This window comes from Orycteropus afer, unplaced genomic scaffold (assembly GCF_000298275.1).
Source record: "Orycteropus afer afer isolate SDZICR_OR568_19922 unplaced genomic scaffold, OryAfe1.0 scaffold00311, whole genome shotgun sequence".
In the NCBI taxonomy this organism is placed as follows: domain Eukaryota; kingdom Metazoa; phylum Chordata; class Mammalia; order Tubulidentata; family Orycteropodidae; genus Orycteropus; species Orycteropus afer.
Window position 1 is genome coordinate 166,010 of NW_006921898.1, and position 23,034 is coordinate 189,043.

Sequence of the window (23,034 nt, forward strand, 5' to 3'; positions counted from 1 at the left end):
GTGAATTAAACATTTACCTCAAGTAGACACACGCCCTGGAGAGAACAATCATGGGAGAAGGAAGGGCTGCTTATACACAGGGAGACAGTTCAGGGCGCAGAAGAGTATGGAGGGATGGACACTGGGAAGAGGTAACTATGGGGAGGAAGTGGGAGGGAAGCTGTTGCACTGTAAATTTTGGTCAATGACATGACACAAAGTATATTATGTGAACTGCTGTATGAAAGGTGAATTTATGCTGTAAATCTTCACCCAAATCAAAATAAAATTAAAAAAAAAAAAAGGTGGATGGAATACACAGAGTCACTATACCAAAAAGAATTGGTAGATGATCATCCATTTCAGGAGGTGGCATATGATTCAAGAACCAGTGATATTGAAGGAAGAAGTCAAAGCTGCACTAAAGGAATTGGTGAAAAACAAGGCTCCAGGAATTGACAGAATGAACACCCATTGAGATGTTTCAACAAACAGATGCCCCAGTGGAGGCACTCACTTGGCTATGCCAAGAGATTTGGAAGACAGCTACCTGGCCAACTCACTGAAAGAGATCCGTATTTGTACCCATTCCAAAGAAATGTGATCCCATAGAATGTGGAAATTATCAAACAATATCATTGATATCACACACAAGTAAAATGTTACTGAAGATAATTCAAAAATGGTTGCAATAGTATGTTGACAGAGAACTTCCAGAAATGCAAGCTGGATTCAGAAAAGGATGTGGAGCGAGGGCTCTCATAGCTGATGTCAGATAGATCTTGGCTCAAAGCAAGGAATACCAGTGTGATAGTTGGAGCTGTGTGTCAGCTTGGCTGGACCACAATTCTGGGTGGTTTGAGCTGTTGTGGTGTGGTTGTTCCCATGATGGGATCAGATGACTATGTTCTGAGTGGCCAGTCTGTTGAAGGGGAGTTTTCTTAGGGGTGTGGCCTGCTTCCAGTATATCCAAGGACATCCTGGGAAGAGAGACATTCTTCTGTGGATTGAGATTCTGTTATGCTGCCTACAACTGTCCGTGAGTGAACAGTCCACCATTCAGCCTGGAGATCTTGGATTCATCATTCGTTGGAGTCAACAGCTGGTGTACTGCCTGCCAGCCTTGAGCTTCTCAGCCCCTGTGGTTGCAAGAGCCAGGAAAAGCCTCCAGCTTGACATTTGATACAGGAACTTTGGACTTGCCAGTTTCTATAAATGTGTGAGCCATTTTCCTAAGATAAATTTCTCTCTATATATACATATACATATAAGCTTTACTGGTTTTTATTTCTCTAGAGAACCCAGTCTAACACAACCAGAAAGATGTTTACTTGTGTTTTATTGACTATGCAAAGACATTTGATTGTGTGGATCATAACAAATTGTGGATAACATTGAAAAGAATGGGAATTCCAGAACTCGTGATTGTATTCATGAGGAACCTGTACACAGAACAGGAGGCTGTTGTTGGAACAGCACAAGGGGATACTACATGGTTTAAAATCAGGAAGGGGGTGCATCATGGTTGTTTCCTTTCACGATACTTATTCAGTCTGTATGCTGAGCAAATAATCTGAGAAAGTGAACTATATGAAGAAGAACGTGGCATCAGAATTGAAGGAAGATTCATTAACAGCCTGTGATATGCAGATGACACAACTTTGGTTGCTGAAAGTTGTGATGACTTGGAGCACTCGCTCATGAAAATTAAACACTACAGTCTGCAGTGTGGATTACACCTCTATATAAAGAAAACAAAAATCCTTACAACTGGACCAATAAGCAGCATCATGATGAATGGAGAAAAGATTGAATTTGTCAAGGACTCCATATTGCTTGGTTCTGTAATCAACACCAATGGAAGCAGCAGTCAAGACATCAAAAGACATATTGCACAGGGCAAATCTGTTGCAAGAGACCTTTTTCAAGTGCTGAAGAGCAAATGTATCTCCTTGAACACTAAGATGCACCTAACCCAAGCCATGGTATTTTCAGTCACCTCGTATGCACGTGGGAGCTGGACAATGAATAAGGAAGAGTAAAGAAGAGTTGATGTTTTGAGTTGTGGTGTTGGCAAAAAATGCTGAAAATATCATGGACTGCTAAAAGAACTAACATCTGTCCTGGAGGAAGTGCAGGAGCAAGAATGGCCAGACTTTGTCTCACCTACTTTGGTCATGTCGGAAATGACCATTCTCTGGAGAAGGATGTCATGCTTGGTAAAGTGGAGGGTCAACTAAAGAGAGGAAGGCTCTCAACAAGATGGATTGACAGGGTGGCTGCAGCGATGGTCTCAGGTATAGTAGGGATTGTGAGGCTGTCACAGGACTCAGCAGTGTTTAGTTCTATTGTACATAAGGTTGCTATGAGTCGGAGAAGACTCAACAGCATACAACAACAACATCTACCTTTCATTAAGATTCTTCTATAGCATCTTTGATCAAATCATTCAGTAATGGTCGCCAGGCACCATCCAGTTCTTCTGGTCTTCTGGCAAAGGAGGCAGTTATTTATGGAGGCAGTTGGACACTTATTCCAGTTGCTTCTTTAATTCCTAACTCTCCTTCCTCTGCTGCTCCAGGTGAATAGAGATAAATTGTGTACTTTGGATGGCTGCTTGTAAGCTTTTAAGATCCAAGGCACTACACAGCAAACCAGGAGGTAGAACAGAAGCACTGGAATAAATATTAGGACTTTTGTTTGGAATGTCCCATTAAACTATGACCCTAACCTTCTGAAGTAAGAAAATAAATACCATGAAATATTTGGTTGTACATAGGCAGTATCAGCAACTACCTTTTTTTTTTTCTTCATTTTTTTAAATAGAAATAAATATAACCCAGCATCTGCCTTTTAATTCTGTTTGTTTTATAGCTCCATGATAGCAAATACATTAATCATGTTGTATAACCATTTCCCTTAATTGATGCTGAATATCCCTTAACCATAAACAGAAAGTCACTACCTCCCAAACAGTGGATATCTCTCTTCTCCCTTGCCCCTGATAATCACTAATAAATGTTGATTTCTGTCTGTTTGCCTATTATTGTCATTTCATATAAGTGAGATCATGCAATATTTGTCCTTTTGTGATTGACCTATTTCCCTCAGCGTAATAACCTCAAGATTCAGCCATGTTGCAGCATGTATTAGGACTTAATTCCTCTTTATGGCTGAGTGGTATTAGTCTTTTTTCTTAAAAAAAAGAATGATTGGTTTCCTTATTCCATATTATATTATACGTTGATTAACTCACTTCTCCTTCAATGGTAGGCTTTGATTGATTAAACACTATGCAGTTTCTTTTGGAGTCCCCTAATTGGTACATTAAAGTTTTCCTTTTGAATTTGTGCAGATTATACATATATTGATGGGCCAAGAGTGCGTGTGTCAAAGGGGTTGCCTATCTGAATGGCTAGAGGAAGGGCCAGTCCCTGGGACCAAAGACTAATATAGTTTCTTATGGATTCTATATGTGTCCAAATGATCATATCTTACTGTACATTGGTATTTTCACTGATTCTTAATTGTTTATTTAAGTTTTCTGCCTGGAAAAATAACACTTAGCTCCCTCTTTTGAATACTCTAGACTTTACCAGGTTCTCATCACATCTTCAAAGTATAATTTGTTTATGGCTCCCCCACCTTCTAAAAACCAAACTTTCTTCCTTTGTTTTCTAGTAATATTAAACATATGAGGAAACAACTTGATCGACTGGGCCTGTGTTTCAGCTGGGATCGGGTAAGGTGACCCTTTTTCGTGCAAGTCCATTACATTAAAAACCCACTGCCATCAACTTTCCAACTCATAGCGACCCTATAGGTCAGAATAGAACTGTCCTGTTGTATTTCCAAGGCTAGAAATCTTTATGGAAGCAGACTGCTTCATCTTTCTCCTGTGGAGTGGCTGATGGGTTCAAACTGCTAATCTTTAGGTTAGCAGCCCAATGCTTTAACCACAGTCCCACCAGAGCTCCTTCAATAACATTAAGGAAGGCTCTGACTGCACAGAGATCTGTGTACATTTACTTTCTGCTCCTCTTCTTTAGGTTGGGAGAAGAGAAAGGAGGAAGACAGGAAGCAGGAGAGGGAGATTAACTCCACAAATAGTGTTTGAGTGGATAATTTGCCTACAGACAAGTAATTTTCTTTAGGATTCAACTAAGGATTAACTTCATACTTGCAAAAGCTTTGCAAGAAGAATTCTTCTGTTCTCAGTAATGTGGTAAAAAAAAAAAAAGACTATTTTAATTTGTATAAAAGTGATTAAATATCACCCATCTGGTCCTTTCAGGTGATTAGGTGTTAGGTTGGTTGAACATTTACCTTTTGTTCTAAGTTAGGAACGAATCTCTACAACTATATATTAAACCAGTCTGCTTGGATGTGAAGAACATTCACACTGAACGTGAAACAAAGGCCGCAGAGCTCTTGCCAAAGTCCCAATCCTTAGGATGAGTGGCCTTTAGGTAAGATGAACTCTTACTTTTCCCTTCCATGAAGTACCCCTTCCGATGTCATCATTTCTCTTAGTATCCTATTTACTCCACAAAATGACTAAGATTTCATGTGCCTTTCAAGGAGACATCTTTTTACTTAAGCAAAGTACCTGGAACAAACTTAAACAACCGCTCCTCTTCCCCCAACAATTTCTGAAATGATTGAGGTTTGACGAGTAACAGTGAAAAAGAAAGGCAAACTCATTTCAACAGTCCTGTTTTCTTTTTGTCTCTCTTTCGCTTCATAATAAAAAGACATGGACTGAATTAAGTTCCAGTTGCCCCACCAATGCCATTTTGACCACTGACTTGCAAGGTCACCAGTGTTTCATTTAGCAGAGTGTGTAAAAAAGCCCTTGTGCCCTGGGTCAAGGTGTCCTGATGCTCCAGGAGAGAACAGCTTCTACATAATGAATACAACTTAAGGCAGGGAGAACTGAGTAATGCCTTGAGACTTTCACAGATGAGATTGTAGACTCCTCGAGGACAAAGATGAACTCATTAGCCCCCTAGGATGAAAAGTAGCCTAGTTCTGATTTTGAAAATTATTGGATTATTTTCCTGATTATCAAAGATGATTAGAAAATACAGAAAAACATAAAAAAGAACATAAATCATTGTGACTAATTTAATATCCTGTTATGGGTTCCTTGCAGTTTTTAATTCTGGAATTGTAAACATCTATATCATTTACTTTTATGAATTTCATAACACATAGATTTTTATCTTGCTTCTTTTTATCCACTGTTCATGAACATTTCCCCATTTCAGTAAATGTTCTTTGAAAAAGTGACTTTTTATAACTGTGTATAGTTTTCCATCTTATGAATACATCATAACTTATGTATCCTGTCCTTTCTTTGTTATACATTTAGGTAGATTCTAATATTTCTCTGTTATAAATTCAAGTTCTCAATCCCTGCCAGGCAAATCTGAAGTCCAGAAAGCTCTGAAAACTAAAACTTTTTTCATAACTCATTTGACTACAAAACCTGACCTGAACTGAAGTTTCTCTCACTTTCAATGAATATTCTTTATGTTTTAATTTAAGAATAAAGAGGTCGATTACCAGACACTGTCCCAGACTAGGAGGAGCCCTGATAAACAGTGGTTAAATGCTTGACTGTTAACTGAGAGGTTGGCAGTTCAAACCCACCAGCAGCTCCACTGGAGAAAGATATGGCAGTCTGCTTTTATACAGATTTACAGCCTTGGAAACCCTGCAGGACAGTTCTATTCTATCCTATAGGGTCACTATGAGTTGGAACTAGCTAGGTGGCAGTGGGTAGGTACTCCCAGACTAGTTGGATAATTGCATGGTTATGATCTTTTAATTCCAAAATGTTCTTAATTGTGAAACACATTTGGCTGCAAGTTTTCAGATAAGGATTGTTGAACCTGTATTGCAAGGTTGTAGATAAAGATACACTCCTGCTACCACTGTCTAATAGTTATTGAGCACGTACCACGGGCCAGGAGAAAATAGCTGATACGTAATGAAATACTATCTAAGGCAGAGAGAACTGAGTAATACCCGGCAGATGCATAATTTTCATTTTGGAGCCCTAGGAGGCCCTGAAAGGTAAGTACTTTTATTGATACCATTTTATTGCTGGTCACCCAAGTAGCAGGGCTGGGTTTCTAATCCAGTGGCCAGTTTATGACTCCTGTGCTAGCCCCCACATTTGGGGCAGAAATCTTAGTGTATATATTTTATTATTTTCTTAATAAGAATTTTCAAAAAGCCATGAACAACTTTAAGGGTTGTTAATTGTTATTGCAAATTATCCTCCATAAATGCTATATGAATTTACATTCCCACAGCAGTGTCTGACATAGCCTGTTGCACAACATCTTTACCTAGACAAGTTATTATACAATTCTTTCCATTAGTATTTTTCCTGTTATCAGTGATGTTGAAATTTTTTATGTGTTTATTGAATGTTTGAATTTGGAGTGTGTGTTAATGATCTAATCATGTCTTTGTTGTTGTTGTTATGTGCCTTTGAGTCGGACCCAACTCATAGTGACCTCTATTTGGGTTTCCCAGGCAGTATCACTATGGAAGTAGATTGCCTCATCTTCCTTCCGAGGAGTGGCTGGTGGGTTTGAACCACCAGCCTTCTGGTTAGCAGTCAAGTGCCTTAGGCACTACACTACAAGAACTCCTAATCATGTCTTATGCCCATTTAAGTAAGGGATGTTTGTTCTTTTAATTTTACGTGATTTGGGTGAAAGTTTAAAAGCAAATTCATTCTCCATATATCAGTTCATACCCATTTTGTTTCATGACATCGACTGCAATTCCCAACAATGTAACAGCTCTCTTCCCACTTCCTCCCTGTAGTTACCTCTTCCCTGTGTCCTTCTTTCCTGTGCATTCCTGCCCCCCAAGGTATCTTTCTGTGCAAACATTGCCCTTCTGTTCTCCCAAGATTGATGGCTCTAAGGAGTGTATGTAAATGTTCACCTGATGTAAATGTATATGCTTGTTTGTTGTTTGGCTGGAAGCCACAGGAGTGAGTTCAATTATAGACCTGAAGGGTAACTAGGAGCCATAGTCTTGGGGGTCTCACCAGGCTTCATCAGACCAGTAAACCTGGTTTTATTTTTTTATGATTTTGAATTTGTTCCACATTATTCTACCACTCTATCCAGGATCTCCTGCACCACTCCCCCTCTGAGTGGTTGACAGTGGTAGCCGGGCCCCATCTAGTTCTTCTGGTCTCATGATCATATAGGCTGAGGATCACATGGTCTGTTAGTCCCTTGGACTAATTGTTTCCATATGTCTTTGTTTTTCTTCATTCTTCTTTGCTCTGGATGAAGAGAGACCTATCGTTGCATCTAGATGGCCACTTGCAAGCTTTTAAGACCCTAGTCACTACTCACCAAAGTAGGATGTAGAACAATGTTTTTGTGTAGTATGTTACGACAATTGAGCTCGATGTCCCCTGCAACCATGGTCCCGAGCCCACAGGTCCAACTGCTTGCTCCCTCAGGGTGGTTGGCTATTGCAAAGAAGTTATTATACCTGATCATTGAGCCTGTCTTTTGCTTAGACATACCTGATCATTGAGCCTGTCTACCTATTTACCCATAGTGTTTCTTCTTTTCTTCATGATTTTTTGTTTTCTTCCAAACCCTTTTCCTCAGTTTGTCATTTGCTTTACATTTTGTTTATAGTGGGTTTAATATTACCACACAGTACAACTATGAGACCAGAAGAACTAGATGGTGCCCGGCTACCACTGTCATCCACTTGGAGGGGATGTAGGAGATCCTGGATAGAGAGGGAGAACAATGTGGAACAAAACTCAAAATCATTTGGAGGGAAAAATAAAAGAAGGTGGGAACCAGGTTTGCTGGTCCAATAGAGCCTGGTGGAACCACTGAGACTATGGCCCCTAGCTACCCTTCAGGTCTGGAATTGAACCCACACCTGTGGTTTCCAGCCAAACAAAGTATAGGCATGTGAGTTAAACATTTACCTCAAGTAGACACATGCCCTGGAGAGAACAATCATGGGAGAAGGAAGGGCTGCTTATGCACAGGGAGACAGCTCAGGGTGCAGGAGAGTATGGAGGGATGGACACTGGGAAGAGGTAACTATGGGGAGGAGGTGGGAGGGGAGCTGTTGCATTGTGGTAAACTGTGGTCAATGACATGAGACAAAGTATATGTGAACTGCTGTATGAAAAGTGAATTTGCTCTGTAAATCTCCACCCAAATCACAATTAAATAAATAAATAAATAAAAATTTAAAAAAAAAAAGAAAAGAAAAGGAAAAAAAAAAATATTACCACACAGATAAGTACTGGGAAAAGCCTTCTCTGAGATAAGATAAATACATTTATATTTTCTTTAATTTTCATATTGAACTTATCTGGAATTATTTTAGTATAGTAAAACCTATGAAAGCTGGAACTTGTGTAAGGCAGAAACCTATCAGAGAAGGAAAACTAAAATATTTTCCACTGATAGAGAGCAATACAGAAGTAATAAGTCTGTACCCTGTCTAAGGTCAAAAACTTGTGAGATCCAGAAAAATAAGGTAGTAGCCCATTGAGTTCTTGCTCTCACAGGTTTCATTGTATTTTTAATTACAATTAGTCTCAGGGCTTCAAACCAGCTCTTCCAGTTTCAGTCATGGCTGAGGAAGCAAAACTGGAACAGAACCAAAGTTTTGTTACACTGGAATGATAGCCAGGATGGGGAAATCATTGTTGTTGTTGTTAGGTGCCGTCAAGTTGGCACCGTCTCATAGTGACACTGTGTACAGCAGAACAAAACACTGCCCAGTCCTGTGCCAGCCTCACAATCCCTGCTACACCTGAGCCCATCATTGCAGCCATTGTGTCAGTTCATCTCTTTGAGGGTCTTCCCCTTTGTCACTCACCCTCCACTTTACCAAGCATGATATCCTTCTCCAGAGAATGGTCCCTTCTGACAACATGACCAAAGTAGGTGAGACAAGGCTGGTCATTCTCACCTCCAAAGAGCATTCAGGGTATGCTTCTTCCAGGACAGATTTGTTAGTTCTTCTGGCAGTCCATTGGTACTTTCAATATTCTTCACCAACACCACAACTCAAAAGCATCAACTCTTCTTAGGTCTTTTTTATTCATAGTCCAGCTTTAACATGCATATGAGGTGATTGAAAATACCATAGCTTGAGTTAGGTGCACCTTAGTCTTCAAAGAGACATCTTTGCTCTTCGGCACTTTGAAGAGGTCTTTTGCAGCAGATTTGCCCAGTGCAATACGTTGTCTGATTTCTTGATTGCTACTTACATTGGTGTTGATTGTGGAACCAAGCAATATGAAATCTTTGACAACTTCAATCTTTTCTCCATTTATTGTGATGCTGCTTGTTGGTCCAATTGTGAGGACTTTTGTTTTCTTTATGTTAAGGTATAATCCATACTGCAGACTGTAGTCTTTAATCTTCATCAGTAAGTGCTTCAAGTCATCCTCACTTTCAACAAGCAAAGTTGTGTCATCTGCATATCGCAGGTTGTTAATGAGTCTTCCTTCAATCCTGATGCCACACTCTTCTTCATATAGTCCAGCTTCTTTGATTATCTGTTCAGCATACAGATTGAATAAGTGTGGTGAAAGGATACAATCCTGACCTACTCCCTTCCTGATTTTAAACCATGCAGTATCTCTTTGTTCTGTTTGAACAACAGCCTCTTGGTCTACATACTGGTTCCTCGTGAGTACAAATTAAGTGTCCTGGAATTCCCATTCTTCTCAATGTTATCCATAATTTGTTATGATCCACACAGTCAAATGGTTTTGCATAGTCAATAAAACACAAGTAAACATGTTTCTTGTATTTGCTTTCAGCCAAGATCCACATCTGACATCAGCAATGATATCCCTCATTCCACATCCTCTTCTGAATCCAGCTTGCATTTTTGGAAGTTCTCTGTCAATATACTGCTGCAACTGTTTTTTAATTATCTTTAGTAACATTTTACTTGTGTGTGATATTAGTGATATTGTTTGACAATTTCCACATTCTGTGGGACCACCTTTCTTTGGAATGGGTCCAAGTAAGGATCTCTTTCAGTGAGTTGGCCAGGTAGCTGTCTTCCAAATCTCTTGGCATAGCTGAGTGAGTGCCTCCAGAGGGGCATCTGTTTGTTGAAACATCTTAATGGGTATTCAGTCAATTCCTGGAGCCTTATTCTTCACCAGTTCCTTCAGTGCAGCTTCAATTTCTTCCTTCAGTACCATTGGTCCTTGATCATATGCCACCTTCTGAAATGGATGTATATCAACCATTTCTTTTTGGTACAGTGACTCTGTATTTCATCCATCTTCTTTTGGTGTTTCCTGCATCATTCAATATTTTGCCCATAGAATCTTTCAATATTGCAACTTGAGGCTTGAATTTTTTCTTCAGTTCTTTCAGCTTGAGAAATGCCAAGTGTGTTCTTCCTTTTTGGTTTTCTAACTCCAAGTCTTTGCACATTTCATTATAATTGACTTTGTCTTCTTGAGCTGCTCTTTGAAATCTTCTGTTCAGCTCTTTTATCCTTTCGATTCCTCCATTTACTTTAGCTATTCTCCATTCAAAGGCAAGTTTCAGAGTCTCTTCTGACATCCATTTTGGTCTTTTCTTCTTTTCCTGATCTTCAGCCAAAACAAGGCCAGGAGCTAACTATGGAACAGACCATCAACTGCTCATATGCAAGTTCAAATTGAAGCTGAAGACAAATAAAACAACAAGTCCACAGGAGACAAAATATGACCTTGATTATATCTCTCCTGAATTCAGAGACCATCTAAAGAATAGATTTGATTCATTGAACACTAATGACCAAAAACCAGAGGAATTGTGGGATGACATCAAAAACATCATCCATGAAGTAAAGCAAAAGGTCATTAAAATGGATGGGGAAAAGTACAGGTCAAAGCCTGGTATAAAGTTAATCTCCCACTTAGAGCACTAGGGCAATGTAAGTTTTGCAAAGCAACCAGATCTCTTGCCCATTGATTTCTGAGCAGTCAGAAGCAGTGGTGCACAGCCCAAAGATGGTGGCTGACCCTGCCTACCAGTAATCCAGTCTCCCACATCAGGCTCCTGAAAGGGCTCATTACACATCTCCTGAGTTTCTCATCCCAGGGCTTGGACCCATATTTTTCCCATTCTGATTACCATTCCAGTTCCCTGAAATTAAAAAAAATCAGATCTCTTCTGTTTTTGCTTCCTCAGCCATAACTGAACTGTTTTGAACTGATTCAAGCCTTGGTTGCTTTATAATTGGTTTTAATACTTGGTAACAAAAATTTATTCTCATTGTTTGAGATTAACAATACCATCCCTACTTTCTTATGTTTCTGTTTTCTTGGTATGTTTTTTCCCCCTTTTTTTTCACACCTTGAGCCTTTTTTGGGGGGCTGTGTGTAATATTTTAATTGAGTTTTTGGTGAAAATTAGGTTCCCGTTTACCAATTTCTATACATATTGTTCAGGAGCTCTAATGGCGCTGTAGTAAGGCATTTGGCTGGTAATCAAAAGGTCAAAGGTTTGAACACACTGCTGATCCATGGAAGAAAGATGAGGCAGTCTGCTTCCGTTAAGTTTCACAACCTTGGAAACCCTATGGGAATCGCTGAGTCAGAATCAACTTGATAGCAGTGGGTTTATACATACTGTCAGTGACATTTGTTACTTACTCTATATTGTGTCAACATTTTCATTATTTCCATTCTGGTTGTTCTGCAACCATTATTGACTCTTTCTTTGTGTACTTCTTTTGGATCATCATTTTTGGGTATAAGTAATTAAGAAATTTAAAAGATGGGCAATAACCCATTAAATGACAACTTGCATTTTAGATTTTATTGTTTGTTTTTCCTCTGGAGATTTAAAATAATATCAATTCTTTTCAGAACAAGGGATAACCTCCTTTTGGCCAATCAGGAGTCTTTGTCTTTAATAGGAAAGTATAAGCTGTTTGCATTTATTTCCATAGCTAGTAGTTATTTTCTAATTAGACTTTTTTAGGCACAATTTTATACGGTCTTTTTTTTTTTTTTTTTTTAATGGTATAGGATATACAATTACCTTTACCAAAGAATTTGATCTCTGTCTTTTGTTCCTGGGAGGTAACCTCTCACTCTTTCCAATTTTAATTAGAAATTGAGCAACTGGAGTATCTTTGTTTTCTGATCACACCTGATTAGGTGTGTAGTTGCCTAATGAGATGACTCTTGGATGGGGACTGGCCAGGCCAGAAAAACCCACCACATGATATTAGCTCAACCTCAGGGGATAGGGCCTGGAGGTTGAGTTCAACCTTGGGTAAGGATTCAATCAGTGATGCCTATGTAATGAAAATCCAGTAAAAATAAAACACTGACGCTTGGTAAGCTTCCTGGTTGGTGAAAAACATCAGTGCTTGGGAGGATGGTACGTCCATTTCTGGATCATGGAAGCAGCATGCTGGGGATTCTCCCAGACTTCATCCTATGTGTCCCTTCATTTGTATCCTTTGTGCTATAATAAAATTGTAATCCTAAGTACAGTGGTTCCTGGATTTTGTGACTTATTCTAGTGAATTACCAAACCCAAGGGGGTAATTTGTAGCCAAATGGTCAGAAGTTTCAGTGAGGACCTGCAAACTTATTCCTGGCATCTGCCTTCTTGCCCAGATTTGGCAATCTGGAGGACTGTGTCATTTGACTTCTGGTGTCTGACCTAGCTCTGGGTGATTAGGATCAGAGTAAGAACTACATTTGCAATTGATGTTAGGATGGTTACAGTTAAGAGTGTGTGTTGGAAGATAAGGCACATAGAGACACAAACACAGATAGATATATTAAAGGACAACTTGCATTTTAGATTTTGTTTGTTTTTCCTCTGGAGATTTGAAAAAAATATAAATTATTTTCAAATAAGGTTCTTTTTCTCTTTAAACACATGTTTAGTATCAACATAAAAAAATAAAACAGTATCTTTTTCTTGCTTTATACACACACACACACACACACACACACATATATATGTAAATAAATAAATATATCTATGCAAGTATTTATATACTTATAGTGACCCCTACTTGGGTTTCCAAGGTGGTATCTCTACAGAAGTAGATTGCCTAGTCTTCCTTCCGAGGAGTGGCTGGTGGGTTTGAACCGCCAGCCTTTTGGTTAGCAGTCAAATGCCTTAGGCACTATACCACCAGAGCTCCCTTTATATATATGTTGTTGTTGGGTGCCATGGAGTTGGTTCCAACTCATAGCGACCCCACATACAACAGAATGAAACACTGCCTGGCCCTGTGCCAGCCTCACAGTCGTTGCTGTGCTTGAGCCCATTGTTGCAGCCACTTGTCAATCTATTTCATTGAGGGTCTTCCTCCTTCTCACTGACTCTCTACTTCACAAAGTGTGATGTCCTTCTCCAGGGACTGGTTCCTCCTGATAATATGTCCCAAGTATATGAGACAAAGTCTTGCCATCCTCACTTTTATGGAGCATTCTGGCTGTGTATCTTCCAAGACAGATTTGTTCATTCTGGCAGCCCATGGTATATTCAGTATTCTTGGCCATAATTCACCATAATTCAAATGCTTCAATTCTTCTTTGGTCTTCTTTATTCATTGTCCAGCTTTTGCATGCACATGAGGTGATTGAAAATACCGTGACTTGGTCAGGCGCCTCTTAGTCTTCAAGGTGACATCTTTGCTTTTGAATACCTTACAGAGGTCTTTTGCCGCACATTTTCCCAGTGCAATATGTCATTTGATTTTTTGACTGCTGCTTCCATGGGAGTTGATTGTAGATCCAAGTAAAATGAAATCTGTGACAACATCAGTGTTTTCTCCCTTTGTCATAATGCTGCTTATTGGTTCAGTTGTAAGGACTTTTGTTTTCTTTATGTTGAGGGGTAATCCATATTGAAGGTGGCAGTCTTTGATCTTCATCAGCAAGAGCTTCAAGTCTTTGCTTATAGCAAGCAAGGTTGTGTCATCTGCATATCGCAGGCTGTTCATGAGTCTTCCTCCAATCCTGATGCTGCATTTTTCTTCATATGGACTCCCCTTGTTCTGTTTGAATGACCGCCTCTTGGTGTATGTACAGGTTTTACATGAGCATAACTAAGTATTCTGGAATTCCCATTCTTTACAGTATTTCCCATAATTTGTTATGATCTGCACAGTTGAAAGCTTTTGCATAGTCAGTAAAAACCCATGTGTGGTAGTTAAATTTGTGTGTCGACTTGGCTGGGCCTGGTTGAGTGGCTGGGCAGGTGGATGTAGTATTCCCCATGATGAAACTGGTAATCAACTCCATGGTGGAATCTACTCTGAGCAGTTGAGTAGCTGCCTTAGGGATGTGATCTGCTTGTTGTATATAAGAGAAGCCTTGGGGAATGGTCTCTAGCTTATGGCATGCTTGAATCCTGCATGTAGCCTTGTCATTGGTAAGCAGCCTGCCACACTCTGCCAACCTTGGGATTTTCAATGGACTTGAATTAATCACCTGCCGTGTGTTTTGGTAACATTGGGACCATGCCTTTTTACTTGTCAACCTTGGGTTTGTTAGCCTCAGCACCTAGCAGCTGTCTGAGTGAAGAAAAGCCTCCAGCTTCAGTGGACCAGGAGCAGGAGGCAGAGCTGAAGCCCAAGGTTGAGGGGCTTTCACCCAGCCCCTAGAGCCTGGCACTTTGAACTTAGACTTAAAGCCTCCAAACTGTTAGAGAATAAACTGTTCAAACCATCCGATTTGTGGTATATTCCTGTCAGAGTGGCACTAGGTAACCTAAACATTCCCCTTGTTCTGTTTGAATAACTGCCTCTTGGTATATGTACAGGTTTTATGTGAGCATAACTAAGCGTTCTGGAATTCCCATTCTTTACAGTGTTTCCCATAATTTGTTATGATCCACACTGTTGAAAACCTTTACATAGTCAGTAAAACCCATGTAAACATCCTTCTGGTATTCTGTGCTTTCAGCCAAGATCCATCTGACAGAAGCAATGATATTCCTTATTCTAAATCCTTTTCTAAATTCATCTTGAACTTCTGATGGTTCTCTGTTGATGTACTGCTGTTACTGGTCTTGAATTATCTTCAGCATAATTTTACTTACATTACTTGATATTAATGATATTGTTTGATAACTTCTGTATTCTCTTTGATCACTTGTATTTAGAATGGGCACAAACATGGATCTCTTCCAGTCGATTGGATTGGTAGCTATATTCCAAATTTCTTGGCATAGACAAGTGAGCACTTCCAGAGTTACATTCATTTACTGAAACATCTCATTTGCTAGTCCATCAATTCCTGGAGTCTTGTTTTCCACCACTTCCTTCAGTGTAGCTTGGACTTCTTCCTTCAGTCCCAATAGTTCTTGATCATATGCTACCTCCTAAAATGGTTGAACATTAACCAAAGTAGACACTGACCTTAATGACATGGATGGAGTAAAGCTTTCAGGACCTTAATTGCTGATTTCTCACATCTCAAAATGAGAAGAAACAGCTGCAAACATCCATTAATAATTGGAACATGGAATAAATAAAATATGAACCATGGAAAATTTGAAGTCATCAAAAATGAAATAGATCAACATCCTACACATTATTGAGCTGAAATAGATTGGAATTGGCCCTTTTTGAATTGGATAAGCATAGTATACTATTCCAGGAATAACAAATTGAAGAAGAATGGCATCACATTCATCATAAAAAGAACATTTCAAGATCCATACTGAAGTACAGTGCTGTCAGTTATAGGATAATATCCATACACCTACAAGGAAAACCAGTTAATACTACTACTATTCAAATTTATGTCCCAACCACCAAAGCCAAAGATGAAGAAATTGAAGATTTTTATCAACTTCTGCAGTCTAAAACTGATGAAACATGCAATCAAGATGTATTGATAATTACTGGTGATTGGAATGCAAAAAGTTGGAAACAAGACAAGTCATCAAGAGTTGGAAAATATGACCCTGGTGATAGAAATGATGCCAGGGATCACATGATGGAATTTTGTAAGACCAATGATTTATTGATTGCAAATACCTTTTTCAGCAAAATAAACAGAGACTCTGGTAACATGGACCTCTCTGAATGGAATACATAGAAATTGAATCGACTACATCTGTGGAAAGAGATGATGGAGAATTCAAAATCATCAGTCAGAAGAAGGCCACAGACCACCTGTGGAACAGACTATCAGTTTCTCATATGCAAGTTCTAGTTGAAGCTGAATAAAATTAAAACAAGTCCCACATGAGCCAAAGTGCAACCTTGAATATATCCTACCTGAATTAAGAGACCATCTCAAGCACACGTTTAACACATTGAATGCTAACAACTGAAGACCAGGTGAGTTGTGGGATACATCAAGGATACATCCTATGTGAAAAAAACAAAAGGTCATTAAAAAGACAAGAAAGGAGGAAAAGAGCAAAATGGATGTCCGAATGGACTCTGAACCTTGCTCTTGAACTAAGAGCAGCTAAAGCAAAGGGAAGAAATGATGAAGAAAAAGAGCTGAACAGATTTCAGAGGGCAGCTGGAGAAGACAAAGTAAAGTGTTATAATGAAATGCACAAAGATCTGGAATTAGAAAAACAAAGAGAGGCACATGCTTGGCATTTCTCAACCTGAAAGAACTGAAGACAAAATTAAGGCTCAAATTACAATATCAAAGAACTCTATGGGCAAAATATTGAATGAGCTAGGAAGCATCAGAAGATAGAAGGAATATACAGAGTCACTATTTTCTATATAAGATAAGGAAATTAGTGGGTAGTTGCACTTCCCACTTTATAAACCTGTTTTGCAGTTTTTTGTTTTTTTTTTAAATATTGCCTAATTTATTATCATATTGTAATTTTCTTGATCATATATCATTTTTCAATCATGATGTTTGGTGTTTGTTTTCAGTTTTAAAATCATATTTATAATAATTATAAATGTAATGCTCTTTTAATAGGTTGAGTACTCATCAGCAGACCTTTTAGAGTGTGACTGCCCATTTCTAAAATTTTAATTTTTGAAAATTTTTAAAATTTCATTTTAACTTATGCTTTGAATCCTCTGACATCATATATTATTTTCATAACTGAGAGCGACTTTCTGTTGTTTTCATCTATGAGCAACAACTTACTGGATTCTTTGTTCATTATCTTTTTAATTCAGATCTGTGTAGTAGACTTGATCTGTTGTCTTTTTTTTTTTTTTTTTTTTTAAATAATAATTATAAACTCAGAAGATAGTATGGCAAAATCACATGTACTCTTTTCCCAGCTTCCCCAAGGATAACATCCTATAGAACTATAATACAATACCAAAACTAGAAAATTGACATTGATCAATACTATTAAATAGACTACAGATGTTATTTAGATTTTACCTGGTTTTACAGCCAATCATCTTTGTGTGTATAGTTCTTTGTACTTCAATCACATGTAGATTGTTACCACCATCTCCTCATGATTTTGTTCTCTTTGTTTTTCTCTCTTCTCAAAGAATTCTCATGTTTGCTTTCCACATGACTGATTCCATTTTCCATAGAATTGATGTTGCTTTGTCTGTTTTTTTTTTTGTTGTTGTTGTTTAATGCAAATAGTATTTTGGGTATTGCATTTTTAGAATTAGTGTTATTTTCCTTTATCACATTTGCTTCCTATTTTCTTTCTCATGCCTCTCGGCCAGATGTCTTCTTCTTCCTTTTTTTTTTTTTTTTTTTCTTCTTCTTATTTTGCTATCTTATCTCATATCCCATATATGTTCATAACAGTTCTTGAGAACACAGGAGATGCTCTTGAAGCTTTGTTTTTGTTTCCTGTAATCTTTTTCACAAGTTTGGAGTGCTGTGTTGTCCTTGTTTGTTTTGGAATCTTTTCATAGAGACCTTGTGCATTGTTCCCCTGTTTACCAAGTGATGTAGGCTAGCATATCAATTTCAAGATCCAGTAGCCTACAGGGAGTGGAGTGGAAGATGTAATAATTGTAGTCTCTGCATCATTTCCTCTTGCATAATTTATTTCTGTATGGATTTGTAGAATCCACTGTTTCTGGAGCATAATTCTCTTTGGTCTGATCTTTGCCTAGGTATGGGTTGTGGCATCATAAATAACTCTTTGACCATGACTTCTTTGAAATACTGCTGAGCCTCCATGGGCAGAGGGTATCCAATTTGTGGGCTTTCCATATCTGCACTGTAGTCTGCTGCCCCCTCTGAAACTTAACCCTTTTGCATACGAGGTGCCAGAGCCACTTCTGAAGAAAGCAGCCTGTTAGGAGGGGCAGATAAGGTTAAGCTTACATTACTTTTCTTCAATCTGATCCTTTCTGCTGAAGTGTCTTGACATTTCTGGCATGTTGATGGCACCTTCTGTTATTTCCAGTATCGATATAATCCTCTTACCTTCCCATTTTTATGTTCTGTTGATCATTTCAATGGAGTAATGGAAATGAGTTTAGATGCATGTGTTCATGATGCCATCTTCCCCAGAAGTCCACAAGTGTTTTTTGATTAAACCTGTACAATCTGTTTGGTAAATGCAAAGTAGCTTAGTAGAGGAATATTTTGTTGTACCTTTTGCAAATAACATTCCTAAAATCCCATAAAAATGAAATAATTCAGCATATGGCTAGCTGGCAATTCACAGAATAATTTTAAAATAAGATGGCTCAGAATTGTTCTCTCTTTCCCTCAGTTGGAAAAAACCAATTGTGAACCTTGGGTCGTAAAACCGTTCCTTCCTGCCTCTCCCTAGGTGGGACACTCTGTAGGAATGTAATAGTCCAGCTCTTGAGCCACGTTCTTATCCTTCTTCCATACCCATTGCCATCAAATTGATTCTAACTCATTGTGACCCTGTAGGACAGAGTAGAACTGCCCCATAGAATTTCCAAGACTGTAATCTTTGTGTAGCAAGGATTGTGAGGCTGGCACAGGACCAGGCAGTGTTTCGTTCTCTTGTACACACTGTTGCTATGAGTCGGAGTTGACTTGACAGCACCTAACAACAACAACAACAACAACAACAATCTTTTATGGAAGCAGACTGCCACATCTTTTTCCCACAGAGCAGCTGGTGGGTTCAAATCACTGATCTTTTGGTTAGCAGCCAAGTTCAAGTTCTTAACTACTGTGCCACCAGGGCTCACTTTCTTCCCTAAACAACCCAAACCAAACCCACTGCCATTGAGTCAATTCTGACTCATGGTGACCCCCATTGGATTTCTGAAGTGGTAAATCTTTATGGAAGTAGATTGCCCAGTCTTCCTTCTGTGGAGTGGCTGGTGGGTTTGAACCACCAACTTTTATGATTAGCAGTCAAATGCTTTAGGCATCGCACCACTGTTGTTGTTGTTATGTGGTGTCGAGTCAGACCCGACTCATAGCAATCCCTCCTTGGTTTCCGAGGCAGTATCATTATGGAAGTAGATTACCCCATCTTCCTTCCAAGGAGTAGCTGGTGAGACCGCACCACTAGAGCTCCTTAAATTCTCTAGATAAAAAAATGAAAGTAGGCATTTTGGGAATTAATGTATTTCTGGTTTATCAGAATGACAATAAATGATGTCTTCTTGCACAGCACTATATTTTACTTTTTCAGATATTTTTCCCCAAACAGCTTTATCACCTTAGGATGATAGAAAGTAAGAAATTGAAAGCTGAATTTGAATAGCTAAACATTTACTGAGGGAAGGTAAAGAGGAAATAAAAATTCCAAACTCAGTAATAAGAGAGATTGAGATTGAGAAATGTTTCTTTTTGGAGCATGCACTTTATGGAATAGTTGTCAGCCTTTCTAAGGAGAAGGTGTGGACTGCATTCTACTCATGGGCTCAGGTTATGGCCTTGGTGATTATGAACTGGCCCAAGGGGATGACTCTGTGAGTTCCTTATGACAAATGACAGAATTTCTAAGTCATTTAACATGGCCCATTGAGGCAGCGATGCCTCTGATGTTGATTTCTACAATCTCACCACTACTCTTGGACCTGGGCTGGTTCCAGACCAGGCCTTGACTATGAATTTTGATCAAGATGGACCTCTGGGATTTGATTTATATCAGGAATTGTCTAGATAATTGTTTTTGGAGTGGTGCCTAGGAGTTTTCTTCAATATCAGCCAAGTATAAGAAGAACAATCAAAAGTAAAAAACCATATGGCATCCAAAGTAATGCCTGTGGAATTTTCCAGAAGTCTTTATTTGTTTGTGGTGCTTGCAAAGCAATTCTTAAACACCGTATTCCACTGAAAAATTAAAACCAGAAAGAAGCATATTCCAGGACTAAATTCCATCCATAAATGATGTTTGGATTAACTCTTCTTGTTCTCCCCTAGTGGAGTAATCAAAAGTTGTTTTCTGAATTTCTTTCTTGTGGAGATGTGTGAGTTTTTATTTGCTCTCATTTTTATTAGATTTAAATTCCTATGCCAGGGGAAACACAGAACTTGTCCGCTAAGATGGTTTTTCACTGAATAAACTGAAAATGTGACATCACACGTTTCCCCCCAGGCTATGTGAGCTAAGAAGGATGCAGAGGGAGGTATTTTGCAGAAGAGTGAAAACAGCTGTGTGCGAATAAAAGCAGCAGTGACAGAACCACAGCTAAGCAGTGCTCCGTCGGAATTTTCCTGGGACAGGCTTTCCTGACTGAGCTCTTCCAAGTTTTGTCCCTCAGTGCTGCAGAGCCTGCCAGGAAGTTGGGTGGCATCTGAGGGGTTTGTGGCATCCCCACCATCTGCACGGATCCCTTTACTTATATTTCTCTTTCTTTCCATCTTCTACCATTGCATCCTTCTCTTTCCGAAATCTCCTTATTCTCTCTCATCCCATTTCCTTCACTTACTTGCTTTCTTTTTCCTCTCTTTCTTCCTGTCTTCTCTCTCTCCTGCCTCTTCTACTTTGGGGGTAATTTATTTATTTATTATTATTATGGAAAATTTCAAACTTATACTCAAAAAGTGAAACTAGTTAGGAAATCCCAAGACACCCATCATCCAGCTTCAACCATTTCTATTACATGGCCAATTTTATTTCATCTACCACCCACCCCCCAATTATTTTGAAGCAAGCCTTAAAGCATTATGTAACTTTATCAGTATATATTTAAAAGATAAGAGTTCTTATTTTTCTTTTTAAATGTAATTACAATAGTGTTACTGTTAGGTTCCTGATATATTGAGTTGATTCCAACTCATAATGTCCCCATGTGACAGAGTAGAGCTGCCCCATAGTGTTTTCTAGGCTGTAATCTTTACGGGAACAGATCACCAGGTCTTTCCCCACAGGGTCACTGGGTGGATTCAAACCACCAGTCTTTCAGTCAGCATCTGACTGCTTAACTGTTGTACCACCAGTGTTCCTTATTGCACCTTAAATAATTAACTGTTATTGTTGTTATGTGTTGTTGAGTCGGACCTAACTCATAGCGACCCCTCCTTGGGTTTCCGAGGCGGTATCACTACAGAAGTAGATTCCCCAGTCTTCTTTCTGAGGAGTGGCTGGTGAGTTTGAACCGCTAGCCTTCTGGTTAGCAGTCAAATGCCTTAGGCACTACGCCACCACTAGAATACCTTTGTTCTGGTTTTCTAGTGCCGCTCTGACAAGAGTATCCCACAAATGGGATGGCCTTAACGAACAGGAGTTTATTCTCTTACAGTTTGGAGGCTTTAAGTCCATGTTCAAAGTGCCAGGCTTTAAGGGCTAGGTGAAAACCCCTTAATCTTGGGGTCCAGCTCTGCCTCCTACTCCTGGCTCACTGAAACTAGAGGCATTTTTTCACTCAGACAGCTATTGGCTGCTGAGGCTGAGAAGCCCAAGGTTGACAAGTAAAAAGGCACTCATGTTACCAAACACATGCCAGGCCATTAATTGAAGTGCATTGCAAGTCCCAAGGTCGGCAGAGCATGGTAGGCTACTGAACAACGACATGGCTACATGCAGGGTTCAAGCATGCCATAAGCTAGAGACCATTCGCAAAGCTGCTTCTTATATATGGGAAGCAAACCACATACCCAGAGCAGCTGCTGAGCTGCTTGTGGTAGACCCCACCATGTAGTTGATTGCCAGTCTCATCATGAGGAATAACTCCATCCAGCTGCCCAGCCACTCAACCAGGCCCAGCCAAGTTGACATACAACTTTAATTACCACTACCTTAATAAGGACTTCCTGGGTGACTGAAATCATTAAGCACTAGACTACTAGCTGGACAGGTTGGCAGTTTGAATCCACCCATGAGGCATCTTGAAAGATGGTCCTGGTGATCTGCTTTTAAAGGTCACAACTGGTAAAACCTTATGGAACAAGTCTGCCCTGCAGCATGGGGTCACCATTAGTCAGAATTTACTTGAAGGCAACTAGCAATGACATGTTGTTGTTGATAGGTGCCACTGAGTCGGCTCTGACTCATAGTGACCCTATGTGTAACAAAACACTGCCCAGTCCTGCACCAGCCTCATAATACTTAAGCCTATTGTTGCAGCCACTGTGTCAGTCCATCTCCTTGAGGGGCTTCCCCTTTTTTGCTGACCCTCCACCAGCCATGCCTCAGAAGGAAGATTGGGCAATCTACTTCCGTAGTGATACTGCCTCGGGAACCCAAGGAGGGGCCGCTATGAGTCCGGTCTGACTCGTTGACACATAGCAACAACAACCACTTTACCAAGCATGATATCCTTCTCCAGGAAATGATCCCTTCTCACAACATGACCAAAGTAGGGGAGATGAAGTGTGGCCATTCTCACTTCCAAGGAGCATTCCAGCTGCACTTCTTCCAGGATAGACTTATTAGTTCTTTTGGTAGGCCATGAGACTTTCGATATTCTTTGCCAACATAACAACTCAAAAGCATCAACTCTTCTTCAGTCTTCCTTATTCATTGTCCACTTTTCACATGCAGATGAGGCGATTGAAAACATGGGTTGGGTTAGGCACACCTTAGTCTTCAAAGAGACATCTTTGTCAAAAGAGAACCTACAGATTGGGAAAAAATATTTGGTAATAACATATCTGACAAAGGACTTATCTCTAGAATTTATAGAACACTCCAA

At 39.4% G+C, this 23,034-nt stretch overlaps 1 protein-coding gene across 1 annotated transcript in view; it reads left to right on the forward strand.

Moving 5' to 3' along the window:
* The window catches only part of LARS2 (leucyl-tRNA synthetase 2, mitochondrial), a 362,372-nt gene that overhangs the window by 109,476 nt on the left and 229,862 nt on the right, over positions 1–23,034 (forward strand). The window contains exon 4 of the mRNA XM_007951731.2: positions 3,661–3,721. Coding sequence (XP_007949922.1) covers positions 3,661–3,721 — 61 coding nt within the window. The remainder of the gene's footprint in view (positions 1–3,660; positions 3,722–23,034) is intronic.